The following is an 18,745-nucleotide window of genomic DNA, read 5'->3' as shown; positions in this document are numbered from 1 at the left end:
CTACTAATAGCTTGGAGACTAATACTTGTAGATCTGTCCTAACTAATATAAAAGTTCAATTCTTTGCTCAGCATTATAGTTTGAACTTAAATGATAGAAAAGTCTGGAAAAATAATCTACTAATAGCATAATGTCTATAAATGCTTTCAATACGTTGAGGGGATTTTATTTGTAAATCGACCAGCTATGCCCTGATTCACAGCCAAATGGGATCAGAAAGGTTATGACGAGAGGGAGAATTCAATTGCCAGTTCGACAAGCCATGATCCGAGTAGACAGAGAGAAAAATAAAAGAGTCTGTTGATAAGAAAGATCTTAACAAGAGATTTATCCAGAGATGATTATAGAATATCCTTTTTATGCAGTTGAGAGAGTCAGAAAGAGAATCTGTTAAGAATAGATAAGAAAGATCATAAAAAGCACAGTCAGTCCAAACATATTTCTACAAACATATGTATGTCATACAAGCATTACGTGTCTTTCCCGATATTCCAACACTCATAGATATACTTGTACATACTAGACAAGTTCAATGTTAAAATTGAACATTTTTTGCAATAACATTATGCTTTGCAATCGCTTTTAATTACGTATGACTGGAGGGCTGGTAGACTGATGACTGAATTTGAGAAGTTTGAAAAATTGCATTTGAATATTGACAGCCAACGAGCTGTGATTGCTGAAACAAGCTCGCATTTCATTCGATAAGCAGCAGCAGCATGAATTCATGGCCAATTAAGCTACTTGCATTTGAAATGTAATACCCTGTCAGACTGCAGAGATGGTTGGCTTGAATATAAATCGACGCTAACAGCTACACATTGACAGCTGACATAAACAAACATCTATAGACTTTGATTTTCATTTAAATCCCTCGACATCCTTGCTGTTGCTGCTTCACTCAGTACACTTAATTGGTAGTCATTTATGATTCGACAGTATCTGTTTGAAGTGCAAATCGGGACGGCACATCATATATGTAATATATAGTATATTGGAAAAATAAAGTCAAAGGCCAGCGGCTGGTCAATTATATTGAAGCTGCACATAAGAAATTCGTATTTCTATGGCTCAACTTCTCAGCCTTAGTCTCTCATGTAAAATTTACGCATGTGCAACTTTTGTGGCATCTTGTGTGGGCGGCGTTGTCGCATCAAATATGTAGCAGCTAATTTAAAGGGCATTAATATAGAATCAAAAAATAAACAACAACAACAACAGCAGCACAACAGAGAAAATAAAATTTAAGCAACCAGGCAGCCAACCATTCAGTCAAGCGTTCCTGTTCATCTGTCCCATAGCTCAAACATTTTGTTAATCATACGCACTGTTGAACGCTGTACACACAAACACACACACACACACACCCACAAACACCATACAGGCACTGCAATTCGCCCAAGCACGCATACATGCCATAATTAAAGCAGCGTCCAAGAGGAGCAACTTCAACGCACAACGAGCCCTGAGCACATTAATGACAAAATCAATAGATGGACTCAGTTCGATTACTGTGAACTTAAATGTCAAACAAAGGCGTTATTCGCATCAAAGTTGTGGGTGGGAGTGGGAGTATGCTCGTAAGAATAATAAAAAACAACAAAGTCAACTAAAGACAAGAAAAATCAGTGCTTAAGATTAAAAATTATTTCTTTCATCATATGGCAAGAGGAGGCAAAAACGCTTCAAGCATCATGACCAGACACGCTACACTTATATATCATACTTGTATACTTATACATACACATATATACAAGTAGTACATTCCTATATATACACTCGGGTATGTGAGTGGGTGGGTGTGTGGGTGTTAACACGAGACGATGTTAGTATGCCGATAAAATTCCAGCATCAACTGCACTAAAGCGACCATCAAATTTACGATTGATTAAAAGTAATGAATCCTGACCATGAACAGAGATGAACTTTTCTTTTGTACCACAACGTCAGATTGTGGTACAGATTCGCAAGAAATCATTTTCAAAGCTAATATTGTTTTAAAAACTTTGCTTAAACTCTTCTTCTTTGAAGTATATGTAATAAATTGTGTTCTATTTGATTTAACAAAATTGATTTTAATTGGCATTACTATGAAGAAATTATAATAAATACAACAACTGCATTATACTATAAATCTGAGCGTTACCAATCCTGAGTTAGGATTAAGACAGCCATTCAGTTCGGATTTAAATTCAAATCGAGGTCAGCGTCGCTCAGCTATACTGGCAAAATATTATTATGCGTGTAACAAAAGCTGAAAATGCTCCTTGGCCGCCAGTAGCACCAATTGAGGTTCTCGCCTACTAGATCTATCTGGCCATCAGTTGACCCATTTTACTCATAGAATGGTGGTCAGTGCTCCTCAACAAGGTGTACTTGTAGACATCAGGGAGCTGCTTTGGACGATACCGACGGATGCGAGAAATATAATTTTTCACCTAATTTCCCATGCCAAGAAACACATCTAAAGGGCATTCAAGGCCACTAGTCTCTATCTTCTCTTAGGATTCGTACACCAGTAATAACATTGTCTCACACAACAAGACAAGAATGGGATGGTCTCCCGCACGCAAGAAACTCTGCTACAAAGGTATTTATGAATGAGTCCAACCTTGAAGGAAGACATCTATTTTTGTCTCCCGTATCACTGTATTTTAAGCGAAAGATTAGGCAACATTGCAGGCCTCACAACACCTACCATCAACCATTTTAAGTAACATACCGATGCTGATCAAGACACTTGATTCCAACAGCTCCAGAATCAAATATTCAATATAGTCTTATAGCCAAAAACTTAACATCAAATTGCAAATTTGACAGTGTTACTTCTAAATAAAAGAAAACACCCTAGAATAGAGCTTTTTTCGTACAACAATTTAAAATTCAAAAAAATTTTTGAGGCTACACTTTATGGCAAACAAAAATTTCTTTTGTCATCTCTGGTCTAAGACAACCTACATAAGATTATAAGTTTATTAAAGAGCTAGTCTTATGTCACGCTCCGAATCATTGCAAAATACCTTAATATACAAAAAGCAGGCATTTAGGTAATTTTCCCAATTTTTTAATTAAAATCTAATAATTTGTACAAATTAGCAACATTAATTTAAAGTAAATGCATTGCCAAATTCCATATCGTTAATATTTTACTGGTAATTTTTCACATCTCATAGCAGGATAAAAAAAATGTCAATAAAACAAACGACTGACCGTCTACTATCGGCTGTTTGAGTGTGTGTAAATGTGTGTGGCTTAGTTTCATTTCAAGTGTACCTCTCAATTGCAGAGCAGCAGTAACAATAGCAACAATAGCGATGGCTAGCCAGTTCGGTCTGACCGTCTGTCCGCTATGGATTGTCATTGTGTGACAGGCTCACATGCTCATGTATATAGCACATATATATTTGTATACATATACATATATGTATATATGTATGCTCAAAAAGTTGCCGTTACATCTTCGATGAAAGTTTTGTGACAAAAATTACGCCAACTAAGCGAATTAAATTGTTTGCATTGACAAAAGCACCAACAAAGGCGCCGTCGACGCGACGCTTCACAGACCCACCATGACGAACAACCGCAGCAGAGCAGGGCAGAGAAAAGCTGAGCTGAGCTGAGCAGCAGAACTGAACAGAACTGAACCGAACTGAACAGAACAGAACAGAACCACAACCACACAATATGTCGATGTGACAATATTACAAGACGCTGGCACTACGAGTATGTGTGGGAGTGTGTGTTTCTATGGTTGTGTGTGTGTTGCTGTGTCAGCCACTAGAGACAAATAGAATGCCACAACTTTTCATATTCGATGAAATGCGCTTGCATTGTTTGCACGTGTGGGTACATCTGTATGTGTGTGTTTGAGTGTGTGTGTGTGTGTGTGTATGATTGTGAATGTGTGAGTTTGACAAATATGCGTTACAAAGTTGTTGGTTAAGCGACATTGGAGCGAATGCCTTGTGTGATCATCAGTTATCAAAAATATGCAACTGAGCTTTAAACGCATTAGCAAAGCATCGATTTGAAATTGGAATCGACGTGTGAAAAGGGAATACAAGTGAAATAATTGAAGACCTGTGTGCTAAAAAAGGAAATAAAAGTGAAATAATTGAAGACCTGTGTACTTTTTAATGCAATACTGGATTCAATACGCTTGACTTAATCGAATTGGCGAATTGACTTCAACAACCTTTTTTGCCTGGGTTTTTCTTACTTTGCATGAACTAAGCTTTTGATTGGCTAATGGCTACTTGTTACAAGGAAAATAGTCAAGAAACTATGCTCTCTATACTCTCTTTATACTCGTAACTAATAAGCACAATTACATATGAACTTGCTTTGTTTTTTGGATACATTGATTTATATTGTACAAAGAATCCCAAATGAATTACAAATATTTACGAAAACTACATAACAAATCAGAAATAAGGAGTGCATTGGCATTCCAAGCTATATTTCATGATTGGCAGCTCTAGTTTAAGCATTTAAAAATATTGGACAAACAGTTTTTTTACCTCTAGGCTGAATTGAATATAAATCACTAACTTGAGAAGTTTTCCACTTAAGCATTTTCCCGATTGAAAAACATTTTTGTCTGCAGGAACTGAATTTAAACACCAATTTATTTATACTCATTTTTATTTATTATTGTACTGAAAAAATGTACTATGTAAAAGATATAAATCAAAAAACAACTTATACTTAAGGCATCAAAGGCCTTCAATCTTAAAGGTGTTCGTTTTTTGTGAAATCTCGAACTCACAAGTGCTGGCAGCATTTACTATTTATGCAAGTACGATTATTGAATGAATTTATTTTATGTTAAAGTTTAACACGATTTGTTGCTTCTCTGGCTATGATTAAGTATTCGTAACGAAGCATGGTTGCTTTGTCTTTTAATCAGTTTCAAGGCTTTGAACGTAATGCTCGTTTTAGAAACTTAAGCCATTCTATAATCTTAGGGCATCCCACATAAGCTTAAATAAGTGATGCTTCTGACTAGTGACAGTTTTCGAGAACTACATGTAGAAGTCTAGATAAATATTAATTAGACTTATTGCTAATGCAAACCCTTTCTAACTGATAGATAGTTTCAAAACAACTAACAACTATACTTCCTAATGCATTGAAATATTTTTGAGTTACTGCTAAATCTACAAGTGGTTGCCCTTTTTATTCAGCTTACTGCCAAAAAATTAAATAATTCCCTCTCCTTTTGGCAGGCATTTTACATATATAAAAATTTTATTTATGTAATTTTTTATAACTTGCAAAATACTTGAAAATAGCAAAAATCTATAAACAATTAAAATTGCGTTTCAAGTACTGAACTTTTCAAAGAAAATCAATTCAAACCGGCTTTATTTAATTGCACACTTTTTCTAAAACTTGGTGTGGCAGCACAATGAGAGTCAATAAATATTTTCATATTCCCAAATAACTTTCTAAATTGCTACATTTTTCCCCCAATGCAATACATATGCTGAAAGAGTCCTTAAAGTTTCTTTATTGCTAGCATGGGTTTTAAGGAAATTTAGTTCCAAACTTTTTCGTTTAGTAAAAAAATTGAATTTTATGAATTCCTCAACATATTCATATTTGACCTCCCCACCCCATTAGCTGCATATTCCTTATACCTGCATTCCAGCATGAAAGATCATTTGAAACTAAGTGGTCAGCAATGTTTGCGGTTTCCTGACACGACAAAACCATATTGTTTGTTATATAGTTATGCTCTGTGGCATTTTTATTTGTTGGCGTAACCGAGTAAGCGGGTGACCGACCAAAACACAGGCGTCCATTTTACTTAGCCCAAAAAAGTATGCTACAAAAGCATGCTTAAAATGTTTTACTGTCGGTCAGTGATACGCAGGCAGCATATACATAGATGTGTGTATGAATGTGTGTGTATTTGTATATGTGTGAGTGCCAATGTGTATGGGCGTTGGCTGTTTCTGGCATATGTTAAAGTCAAATATGTTGCCTGTGGCTGTCACCAATACACGTACTCGTACATATGTATGCATAGATACAAGTTTTAGACGTAAATGTTGCTGGTGGTGTGTGTTTGTGTGTGTTTTCTTATTAACTATGCCTCTATCGTCAGTTACAGCTGTCAAACGCACACATAGACACACTCAGCCTGAGTCTGTGTCTGAGCTTGGTGCCATGTTAATCAACTCGATTATAAGTAGTGACAAGTTTTAACTGCATTTACTTGTAAAAGTGCCAGACACAGAGTGCCAAGGTATAGTAGGAGGAGTGTTTGTGTGTCTGCTTTATCTTGCGTACCTTGCATATATGTATACTTGTATATAAGCTTTTACATACATATATGCATGTATTGTGTTTGTATATATTTATGAATAAAGCTAGTGGCTTATGTGGGTCCTTGCCCTTCTGCTGTTTGTTTATTTTCGTCTGACAGCCCAAAAAACTGCCAAAACAACACAAACAAACACACAAGCGCGCACACACACTCACACACATGAACAAGTTCTTTGTTCTAGCATTAATGCATAACTATGTGCTTGTGTGTGTATGTATGTGTGTGTGTGTGTGGCACAAAATGTTGCTACATTAACTAGATTTGCGGTTTTTGAGTCTCATACAGCGTTTATGCAGCCACGAAAGCAGAAAATCATTTCAGGATACTCGCCCACAAATTTAATTTATAATTATACACAAAATATTGAATTTAAAGTCTCGCCATTTGTGGATTTCTGCCACTCTTTAATAGTGTTTGTGCATCTACAGTTTTTAACAATTGCTAAAAAATATTGACCAACCAAAAATTATTTGATGTATTGTATAATTTGGTTAGTTTTTTTTTATTCCGGTAGGGCAAGGAATTTTATTTATTTTTTGTGATTTATGTTTTTGCAATTTCTTTCTGTTATTTTTATTTTTTCATACAAAATATTCCTTAAAAATTCGAAAAAAAAATTGTTGTTGTAATCTTCAAGTAGAAAATTGAATTCCATGTACACAGGCTCTTCTATGTTTGAAAAAACTTCAAACTAGAGATACGCAAAAGTAAAATATTTTTATTATTATATATCTTTTATTATTATTACTATTCTTTTCAAACTTGTCGCTCGGCGGATTTATTGAACAATACTGTACGATCTGGGATCCCTATTTTCACGATATTTTGGATCTGCAGCTGCCTAAGAGAGGAGTTGGTTGGTGAGGATTCTTTATAAGAACTCATCAAAAATATATATAACTGGTTATTAATAACTTTCTTGTTTTCATGATAATGAACTGTAACCTAGTAACGCCTCAAAAATATCAGAGCAAATCTAATAGAAAAGTAACACTTAAATTTTTTTTTTAATTTTTTGTAATTGAAATTTTAACTTCAACCTTAAATTTTATTTACAATATTGTGATAAAATAATAAAATAATAATAATGATTCGAATTTTCAAAGACACGTTTTATATTTTAGAGTATATATATAGATATACTATATATTTTTTTGCAACAAACAAAACAAACATTCACCAACATGCGTGGCCACCTCCTCACAAATTCAAGAATAGATCACGAGTTTATTGTGGGCATAAACTATGTATATATCAGTGTGCTGTGTGTGTTTTTTTCACCTTGTCTAAACCAAGGCTTAGCTAGGTCTCCATATCAAATTGCCTTGGACGATTCAATGCCCGCACAATGTAAACAAATCAAGTCAAATTCAATCTAGACACACAGACACACACACACCTACAACTACAATATGGATTTCAATAAACAAAATGAAGCGTATTTCACACCACACCATACCCTACCCTACCATGGCTAGTTTCGAACCGTTCTTTAGCAGCTCTTTGTATTTACTTGAGTTGCACGTTGCTGGCCAAAAGTTTGCGTCCAAGCGAATCCTATAATAGAGCTAAACATAAGATGATAATCAAAGTGAGTGCCTGCCATGGTGACAAGCAACCACAGCAGCGGCAAATTTATATCAAACGAAAGTCCAACTGAACGACATTAAAGCGAAATTGGCTAGACAATCACCCATAAAGAAATAAACAACAAAAAACAGAGAGAAAAAGTTGAGAATGCTTCGTCGTCAGCGTCAGCGTCGGCGTCGGCGTCGGCGTCGTCGTCGTCGTCGTGGCAACGTCGCGAACATAACCGCGGCCATGGGCGTTTGCGAAATAATTTCACTTTTAAGTATTTCCGGGGGCCAAGCCATTTAATTAAATGTTTACGTGCAATTTAACTTAGCCCCAAGACGACGTTATTAACATGCCATTGCTTCTCTCTCTCTCTCTCTCTCTCTATCTCCCTCTCTCGCTCATACACCATAGAAACTGGTTGATCACTTTGTTGGCCAACTAAGCGGACATCAAAGAACGACCAAATGAAGGCCAAAAGCATTTTGCAATTTATGTTTTTCACTTAATCTGATTTATTTTGTTTCTAATGTCAATTGCTAGCCTTCACGAAAATCCCAAATTAAACAAATATTCTCGTACTGCATAAGCAAATTAAGTTTTCTTTGGAATAGAAATGCCAACATCAACTCTAACTGAGATCTACAAATTCTTGCGAAAAATATTGCACAAAGTTATTAAAACACAAATCTGTAGTAGAAGGTGCTCCTTTCAATGTCATGGCCAGCAACCCATTCACTTAAATGGCAGTAAAATAAAAAGCTTTTGCATTCAAAAAGAGTAAACAATTCATTTTCAACATGTCTTACGCTCACAATATACAACTTTTATTGCCAACATTTGGAAAAATATATATTTATTTATTTACATGCGTACATAAAATATTTATTAATACCTTTTTGGCTTTAATTTGATATTTTTTCTTATGGAATGAAAACGTAATTTCCGATTTTTGGTTTTAATTAATAGACCTTTTTCAAATACATTTGCATTTAATTTAATAAGCTTCGTATTAAGTTTCTCAATCATCAATAAATTTGTTCAATCAACACTAATTTAGTTACTGAATATGCCGCCAGAAAAGTCCCAAACCTCCCAAAGAGCAAAGTTCTTGCAATTAAAGGGAAAATTAATCTAATTAACATATCATCTAAGCTTCAGTTTAGTTCTTTTCGAAACTTTTCGTTAACTTGAGGTAACCTCATGCCTAAATGTTTGTTTTACAACAACAGCTTCTTTTTCGTTTGTTGTAGAAGAGCGAACATAAATAATAATTTGCGTCATTGCAAAAGTAAAAAATCTTTTTTTGTGTTTAATAAATAGTCTTCTCAAAATTGTGATTTTAAGTTCATCTAGCGATATAAAAAAAAAGGAATAGAAATTTTAATTGTATCAGTTTCTTAAGTTATGTTTGATCGCAATAAAGCTTTTTACTTTTCATCCATATTTGTAATACAAGTACAACTTATGTTCAAGCTATATAAACGACCTATGAAGCTCTTGTAGTTTCGCAAATGGTGAACAAAACTAATACACTCCACTTACCCTTCGGCTACAGGGTATGAAAGGTACATAATCACGTCTGAGCTGCGAACATAAACGTCAATTCGCAGAATTTTTTATTGCATTCCATATAAGTACACGTAATTTATTTAATTTAGCTATAACAGAGAATTTCTGTTGAATCTCCATTATTTTGCGAAGCATTGACCGAACATTCTATGAAATCTCTCATTCAATGGCATGCGCTACTACTTATGAGTTTATTAGTATTTCCACCTTTAATTAATTCTCTAATTGGCTTAGTGTGCGAACAATGAAATGGAAACACTGACTGCCAGCGTCAGTAACAATGTGAAAATTCTGACAAAAAAAAAAAAAAAAAAAACAGCCCCAAGCCCTACATGCCACACAGCCAACTCACAAAGTTGATGCCTCATTAACAATTAACAAGAAAAGTACAGCCATAAAAACCAAACAGAGATGAAAGTACACAACGGAAAAATGGCTAAAAACTGACTATTAATTGAAGACAAATGTCTTAAAATATTGCCAAAGAAAGTGCCCCAGTGCGCATCGATATAGACATCTGTCCGTCTGTATGAACGTCGATAACTTTGCGCAACAAACTTGGTATAAAGAGTTGCCTAATCCATACGCCGACTAAGTTTATTACAAACTAAGTATTTAAGAATTTATTTATGTAGCGCAAACCACTCGGTATGGGTTAAGTTTTTGGTTAATCGATATCTTAAGGAAATAGAAAATGCCATAGAAACGATGAGTGCACAAATCAAGCGCAAAAACTTTTCTGTTTATATCGATATCGCAAAAAAAAAAAAAATGTTTTTTAAACTAACCCAAGAAATGGAAAAACAATTAGTAATAGCTGAAACAATTGTTCAACTTATTTCAGCAATTTGTCCACTAAGCTAAAATCGCTTAAAACGCTTTACAAAAGGATAAATATTAAATAAAAATAAAAAAGTCTAAATAATGAAATATCGTAAGGCAAGCCTTTCTTATGCCCCGAACACTCCATATTTTGCTAAATTTAGGTTTAAGTTTTTGGCACTACAATTTGTAGAGTTTGTATTGTAGTTTTTTTTTTCTTTTGAAAATCAATTGAAGTTGGCATTTAAGTCTGAACTGATTTGTTTACATTGTTTAGAGTAGCCGCAGTTTTACAACTCAACAAAATTCAAAGCGTTTTTTTATTTTCACCACCAAACTCAACAATTTTTGTCGCAGTAGTTGTCTCTGAGGCTCTAATGCCAGGACAACTGGCCGGGCACACAAGGCGCCGACGAATTCGACAGATTCAAGCGACGCTTCGTCATGTGCTGGAGGATATCCACACACAAGCTCAAACTGCTGGTCGTTGTACTGACGTTAATTGTGGCGGTAATCCAAACACTGTGACCATCAAAACCCACCTTATCCCCATTTCCCCAACACCTCACCTCACTGCCACTAAATGGGCAACTAACTTAACCGTCTATTGTACAGGTTGACGGTATGCTCAAGTTTTCGACAAATGCCACGTTATTGTTGTACTATCATAATACGCGATTTCTTACATTCCTAATTGGACGACTAGTGATTGGTCTGTTGCTCAGTGTTTGGGCATTTCATGGTTTTATAATGCTATTCTACGACAGTGTTCGGGGCGTAGCAATTGTGAGTATTTATGACGATATTAATGCTATTTACTGTTTAATGTTTTAATGTATTTGGCCAGTACTCGACGGGCATTTGCCTGATAACAGTTTGTGATTGTGTCTCACTGTACTATCGGTTCTCCATGAATCTATCCACAATGCCACGAGTGCTTGACGATGATCTAATGATGGCGCGCGCCAGATCAACAGAGATACACGTTCTAGAGGAGGGCATTGAGGATTTTCTGCTTGTCGCTCTGATTATCGTCCAGGTAAGTCTAATTAGAAGGCATTTAAATTGTTCAGGAGACAGAAAATGAAATACTGCTATAGCCTGTATTTCTGTCGAAAGCCAAGCAGAAACAATCGAAAATGCATAACTATGCAGACATTCTTTTGAGAAATCCAATTTGAAAATAAAATTTTGCAAATTCATTCCATGTATAGATAACATTTATAAAAAAAAAAGTGTCCAAGCCTTTTTCTTTTTAGAAATTATTATGAGAAATAAGCTCTTTTTAAATATCTGTACATTAAATTTTCTGTCCAATACACAGATAGTTGTCAGTATTGCTGGCTGGTGGCTAGCAATCCGTCTGCGCCACCATTATGAAGATGAGGAGAACTATAGACGAGATCAAATTAATTTGGAACAGTTGCGGGAAAGGTCAAAGGTGCATCATTAATGCGGCGCTTTTTCAAATCTGTGTGCAATGTGGGAGAGTTGAGTGTGCCAAAGAAATAAACCAAGAAACCGAAGTAGATACAAAAAGAAACTGTGAAACTAACCTGTGTCTTTTGATACTTTTGTCGTTGTCATTTGCTGTTGGGGCCTGTGGCGTCAATATTTTTGAACGAGCTGTCATTTTGGTTGGGAAACTATGCGATGAATGCAAGTTTGTTGGGGCCAATGGTACTTCAGTAACAGCTTCAGAGGCAGCTGTGACTGAAGGCCTTTTGCTTTGCACTTGGACGAGCGGTCAAGCGACCAATAAAGTTAGTAGCATCCTCCCTTCCACTTTCCACAAGAACAGTCTACTTACTGCACAACTTACAATGCAGCTGGCCATGACAACCACAGAGAGGCAGGCTGACTGGCATTTGTGTGCGGCAATTGGCAGTTGGTTGCAAAGAGATTGGCCACAACTATGCTTTTAGTTGTGCTAGCAAATAACCCATTGACACTCAAGCGAAGCATTTACTTGATTAGCTTTGTTTGCTTTAGGTCTTGTTTAGCTCATGTTTACTATTTGTTGTATTTGTTTACTTTTGTTTTTTTGTTCTCTCATCTGTGTGAATTGCGCGTGAATTGTGTGTCTGTGTGGCATGCAACAAGCGGGGTGTGATTGTGTGCGCGCTTGTTAGTGCAGCTTTCACTCTCGCTGGCTCTGCGTTGACCTTCAGCGGTCAATGTCATGGCGCAGTTGGCGTTGGCATTGCAATTTGACTGTTGGGACATGCTTCGGTAAATATTGCGAGTCAAAAGATGGAGAGCTGTGTCAATTTGTTTGCGGCTGGCAGCTGGCCAGGTGACTACAAATGATATATGTGTGTATGCGTGTGTGTGTGTGTGTGTTTGTGTGTGCGAGTGCATAAAATGGCGCATAAATTGTCGTTAAATTGTATTTGGTTAAGGTCCAAATTGTTATATTTACGCCGAATACAACTTGCGGGCAGCCCAAAAGTATGCAGTAAAATTTTATGCCACACTTAACCACAAGCCCCCCCCCCCCCCCCCCCCACACACACACATGCACATACTTGTATATACTTGTATATAAATTATTATGAACAAGTGCTATTGACTTGTCCGATTATCGCCATATTTATTTATTTCTTTCATTTTCGGGGACATCGCACTACAGTATAGTATAGATTGGTTTATAATCGTATCATAGATGGCCATTAAGTTCTTGATAATCGTGTTGAGGGAAATTACGATTTCGACTGCCATTGAGGTACATAAATCAATTTGAAAAGCTTGCCTTTAATTAATTTTCTTTATCTAAGATTTTCTTTTTTATTTATTTGGACAATTACTTGTCACCTAAAAGTACTACAATACATCTGTTAATAAAATATAGTACAAATTAAATTTAAAAAATACTATTAATGAATTAATTCTGAGTATTTTAGTATTATGAGGCTATGGTGATGATAATATGATTTTGCGTCGAACGGTAAATATTTATACAAACAAAAAAATTAGCTATGAAGTTTTGATCGATTGTGGTGTCAAGTCTGGATAAAATATAAAATCAGCAATTACTTTCGATAATTATAAAGACAATTTAGTTGCTGGTATAGTATCGTTAATTAATCGTATCGTTTAATTAATGTTTCAATGTTTCACTTGTTTTAAACATTCAATGTATTTTAGTAAGCAATGCAATATTTTAGGTAAAGCTAATAAATTAAAATTACTTATATTACCTTTAAAATAAAGATCTTCTGATAGGTCGCAGTTCTTACTTAATAGAAAATTTCCAGAAGCGCATATCTCTCAACAAAAGAGCAACAAAGCAGATTAAAATGAAGCTGTTCATCAAATTTGAAAGGCTTATATTCATCAACTATGGCAATATACAAGTAAACATATATAGAAGATTTCATGGTCGATTGAGTGCCCAACCTGCAGAATAATTGAACAATGCTATGAGATGTGAAAATTATTAAAAATTCACTTACACGCACTGTCATTTGCATAATTCGATTTCAAGCCAATTAACCTGGCGACAAAGTGCATGCAAAAAATATATACAAGTATATTTTCGACGGACAAAAACATTTCAAATTAAACTGACATTAATTTGAATATAATTGGATTATGCACAAATCATTTAAGCGCATGGCACTCGATTACTTAGATAAACACAAACATAACTAATATTTCAAAGTATCATATCCATCTTTAATAAATTGCACAAAGCGTTACTAAAACTTGAATTTAATTTACTTTAAGTTAAAGTGCATTTTTTGCCTGCAGCTGAATTGTAAGAGATTGCAGTTGTACTACAATTTATTCGCATTTATACAATGTCTGCAGAAATATCAAACGCCAGCCTAATTCAAATTTACAGCATCGAGCAGAATTTAATTCTCTTAATTAAAAATAAAAGCAATGCAAAGGCTACAGTATCGATGACAAAAGCTGCCAATAGTTCGAGAAATGATTAAAACGGTTACGAAATTCTCTGATGTTTCCGAACGTTTCCAATAAAAAACGCGAACACAAGCCAACAACTTTATAGCCTTTATGTACAGAGAAATGCAAGAGGATTTGTTGAAGGCTAAATATTTAAGCTGTAAGCAACAGAAATATTGTTGGCAGCAAACTATTCTTATTTTGCATTTCACGCCGCTAAAAAGAAGCCAAAGAGATGTAATTTATATTATCAAAAAAAAAAATTTCAGCAAAGCATAGACGTGTATTAATAACATTTTATGAAAGTATATTGCAATTATTATTAAATTTGAAGAACTTATATAGTTTTTAATGCTGCACAAATATGATTCATGGTCCCACTTAAATTTAAATGCGTTTTGTAAAAATGCCATCTGACATTATATCCTTGCGATATTTGTAGTGCAGTTTCAAAAATGTAATAGCAATAATACTCTCTTTTAATTATTGAAAATATATTTTTTTCTTTTCTAATTATTTCTTTCTATGTGAACTCGATCGAATGTGTTCATGTTTAAAATATAATGGAATCGTAGCTTAAAAACTAACTTTGAAAAATGCAATTTAAATAAAGTGTAGAAACGTTTCTTGTTTTTTATTTTGATGACATATTTGGTGGTGTATAGTATGTAAACATTAAATGTTCCTATTCTTCAATTCAAGGATTATTGAATATTTTTTTAAAGCATTTGCTTTTGAAAATAATTCAAAAGAACAAAATGAGCGCAGCTTTGAAATTGTAGGGAAATAGCAATTGGCTACTTTTTCTAGAATTATTGTGCAACAGCTGCTGCCGCTTCAATAAGCATATTTTTGACGTTGGCATTACCTAGAATTAATAATTTCAAGCAGGCGTCCTCCCACACACACACACACACACACACAATTTGCTTGTCCTTCACATGCATATAAATTACATTTGCCAGCGCCAATTACAAGCCAAGGCGCAAATGTGCAAACACCCATGACAGCTGACAGACGACCGACAACAGACGAGAAAGAGAGAAAGAGAGAGAGACGCACACCCACACACACACACACCCATACACATCCATTGAGCTGAGCTCGTGGGCGTTACAAAGCGTGTGTTGTGTTGGGTGGGAGTGTCTCGTGTTGACAAATGTAGAGCAAAAATTAAAAACACATTTTCAGCGCACCATTTTGGCGCATTAAAAATGCCATTACATGATTTCCGTTTCCGGTCACAGATTTTAACTGTCGTGCAGGATTTGGGTGCCATTATTGTTGTTCCACTTACAGAGACACAAAATAGACAACACTATATATAGTGAGTATGAAACAAGGCAGCAGACAGCAACAAAGAGGCTCACCCTTTACCATCAAAGATGCGTTTGTAACTCAATCTTTCGCCCTCTCCTCAATGTGCGTATCATGAATATGTATGTTTATGTTGATTATTACTGTTATGTGAGCATAGAAGCACCCACAATAAACACATAATTAGGCTGCCACAAGAGCGCGCACAATTGGCTGATAAGCAGCTTTTTTCAAATTGATAACAGGCTGTCAAATTTTTGCGCGCCAAATGTGAAAAAGCCGGCTATCACTCTCAGACATCCAAAGACACACACACTCATAAAAAAACAACAAAATGTGCACAGACACACAGATACAGACACACGCACACACGCACACACATACGCACACAATCATAATCAAAAAGTTTATATTACCACGCTTTTATTCATTTCATAAACACAAACAACATCATGAAAATATCAACATTTTTAATTACTTTTCATCCTTGTGCTCAGACTTGCTTACACTTTTATTGCCATTTCCGTGTGTGTGCGTGGGAGTAAGTCCGTCTGCATGTGTGCGTGTAAGTTAGGGAAAAATTTGTTGCACCGCGTTATTGTTGTTACAGGTTGATAGTGAAGCGATAGAAGCGCAAATGCAAACACAAACTTAAAATCGTGTGTAACGGTTAAGCGTCGCGCGCCGTAATAAGCGAAAAACTCTTTGCATGTCAACACGCGCCAAAATCTTGCCAGCGACTGACGACGACTACAACGAGGACTATGAGGACGACTTTCTGATGAACACGCACCCACACACACACACACACAAGTATAGGGAGCAGCCGCAGCAGCAGCGGCAACGCCGCAGCCGACGACGACGTCACGCGCGCGCCTTTCCTTTTCATTGAGAAAAAGTAGATGTTGGCGGGCAGGAGAGCTGAAGGACAGGCGGCAGGCAAGCCGCCGTGTAACAAAACAAAAATCAGATGGTCGTTCCTTCGCCAATTCGCTGAAGCTTGCAGCGAGCAGCTGCTTTAGCAGATGCTGTGCAAGCTGCATAAAGCTTAAAAGCTCTCCCATTCACCCGCCAAGCCCAATTCATTCCATTTGTGAGCTTGCGCCGGCGCGCAGGCTGCAAAGCTGAGCATAAGCCGGCACCTGTTGCGCCCCACCCAGCCAACAATTGCCTGCAATAGTCCTTTGAGCTTTAAAAAATACACAATTAAAAAAAAGGTATGTGCTCTTCTAATTTGAAATGCATAGCTCTATTAATACATTTAAGAGCTCTATGTCTGCCAAGCAAGCATGCCGAAATGTTTTGCTTCTGCTCGCTCCCGTCTCTCTTGACACAACGCTTCTTACTTTTTCTCTCTCGCTCTCTGGGGAGTGTGGCTGCAAAAGCTGTGAAAGCTTCTGGCACAACCCAGAAAACATTTTGACTGGTAGGTCCCGAACATTTTTTAATTACGAATTACAAATATTTACATTTTGAAAGTGTGTTCTTTGCGGTAAAGTGGAAATTGGCAAGGAAGCAGGGACACCTTTTTTTATATAAAACTTTTTTTATAGTGAGAATGGAAGATATTATAAAATTTCAAGCGATCGAAACAAGCAACGGTAACATCAAAAAACGTATTCTGAAAGACACCGCATTGCATCCATTTGAATAGTGATAAAAACCGGACTCTAAATAAAAACAATAGGTGCGTCAACTACTTATGTATTAGGAAGCGGAACCATTCAGTGGCAGCATGGGCACCACATTCCAGTATAAGCACCAGCAGCCATAATTGCCTTTAATGGTGATCAAAAGAGAAGAATGGCCCAAAAATTTTGCAATCTGGGAGATCATAGAAGATCAGCCTTAGCCAAAAGAGCAGAAATAACAAACCGACACCTTAAACTTGGGTTTTAGACCTTCCTAGAACAGGTGTGTTGACAAGCCCCTGGTAAACAAAGTTTTTAGCAACATCAAAAAAACCTAAATGTTCAGGTCAATGTGTTCTATTTTTGCTGCTTTCCGACAGGATCAATGGGAATATTGACGTATATGGAAAGTAAAAGGGCTCGATACAAGGCGGCGTCTCTCAGACAATTTATATTAAAACACTCTATATCTCCAAATAGCTAAACTCTGCGTCTGGGCTTCATACCAAATAATATGTACACTTTTTCCCCACTGTAGCATATCTGTCACACTGTCCTTTTTTGGACATTTTGCTTGAAAAAAAACTAAAGAAAAGGTAGAACAACCGATTTGGTATATCTTAAAAGAAATCAGAAAGTTATCGTTTTTTTCAATTGAAACCGAATATGAATGTGAAACTTGCACACATTTGAATTTTTGAAAAAGTAAAAAATTGCGCCAAATAAAGCTGCACAACACTAGATGGCGCCACCATGTCCATTTTTGCGTTCAACTTGAACTCTATGGCAGAAATTACGCATACGCCGGGCAGCACAGATTTAAAGGCAAATTACTACATATGTATGAACGATTCAAATATGTATGCACTCGTATATAGTATAACGCAATAAACAACAATATTTTATTGAAGTCGGGAGCAGCAACTCGACAATAGCCTTTTGATATTGTCACTCATGCGACCTCTTAAATATTCAAGAGACGTACAAACTTCACTCATTGTTCCAGTTGTTGCAGCACTTAGGTAAAGTTTCAATTTACGGTAAGCAGCAACTACAATAGTACAATGGTAACAGCAACAGCAACAACAACAATAGCTAAGTGCAATAATAGCAAACATAAAATTTGATAACAAAATACATACAACAAGTTGAAGCTCTTTACTTTTCCGTTGCCCATAACTGTATTGTGTATGTGTGCGTGTGCGAGTTGAGGATTGTTTTCGTTGCTCGAGTTTAATTAATATGCTAAGAACTAATTTCCTATCATTGAGCCATGGTTGTTAAGTTGGCAGGCACTACTTACACTGAAAGAAAATAGCTGCAAATCATTATTGGTTAACCGACAATCCGTTTATTTAATTACTTTGGTTTCTTTTTGCTTTTTTAAAACAAATAACATAATTTTGAATATCACCTTTACATTTAGAAAGCTCGGGTTTGTTGCGCATTTGGTGGCATTGGAAAGGAAGTAGCTACCAAATATTAAATTCGGATCTCTAATGTCAAGCTAGCGATAGCCAGAAACCGAACAGAATTGGCCAATAGAAAGACGGACAATGCCATACCAGACACATCAATAATG

General features: G+C 36.0%; 2 protein-coding genes across 2 annotated transcripts in view; one reads left to right on the top strand and one right to left on the bottom strand.

The window, feature by feature from the left end:
• The window catches only part of LOC115627323 (inactive dipeptidyl peptidase 10), a 208,387-nt gene that overhangs the window by 176,131 nt on the left and 13,511 nt on the right, over positions 1-18,745 (bottom strand). The window lies entirely within an intron of this gene.
• LOC115627326 lies at positions 10,596-11,854 on the top strand. Its single transcript, XM_030522970.1, has 4 exons — positions 10,596-10,813; positions 10,919-11,089; positions 11,151-11,342; positions 11,628-11,854. Exons 1-4 carry the CDS (start codon positions 10,748-10,750, stop codon positions 11,754-11,756), a joined length of 558 nt encoding a protein of 185 aa, XP_030378830.1. The 5' UTR covers positions 10,596-10,747; the 3' UTR covers positions 11,757-11,854.

Source organism: Scaptodrosophila lebanonensis, unplaced genomic scaffold (genome assembly GCF_003285725.1).
Source record: "Scaptodrosophila lebanonensis strain 11010-0011.00,11010-0021.00 unplaced genomic scaffold, SlebRS2 tig00000092-arrow-pilon, whole genome shotgun sequence".
NCBI classification, from domain to species: Eukaryota; Metazoa; Arthropoda; class Insecta; order Diptera; family Drosophilidae; genus Scaptodrosophila; species Scaptodrosophila lebanonensis.
Note: the sequence above shows the minus strand (reverse complement) of the source record. Positions and strands in the feature narration are given on the sequence as shown.

Bases quoted from the DNA above. Each gene is read 5' to 3' on its own strand.
- LOC115627326 (XM_030522970.1), top strand. From the start codon at position 10,748: ATGTGCTGGAGGATATCCACACACAAGCTCAAACTGCTGGTCGTTGTA. The intron at 11,090-11,150 runs GTGAGTATTTAT...GTATTTGGCCAG, and splicing joins GTGTTCGGGGCGTAGCAATT to TACTCGACGGGCATTTGCCT. The intron at 11,343-11,627 runs GTAAGTCTAATT...TCCAATACACAG, and splicing joins TCGCTCTGATTATCGTCCAG to ATAGTTGTCAGTATTGCTGG.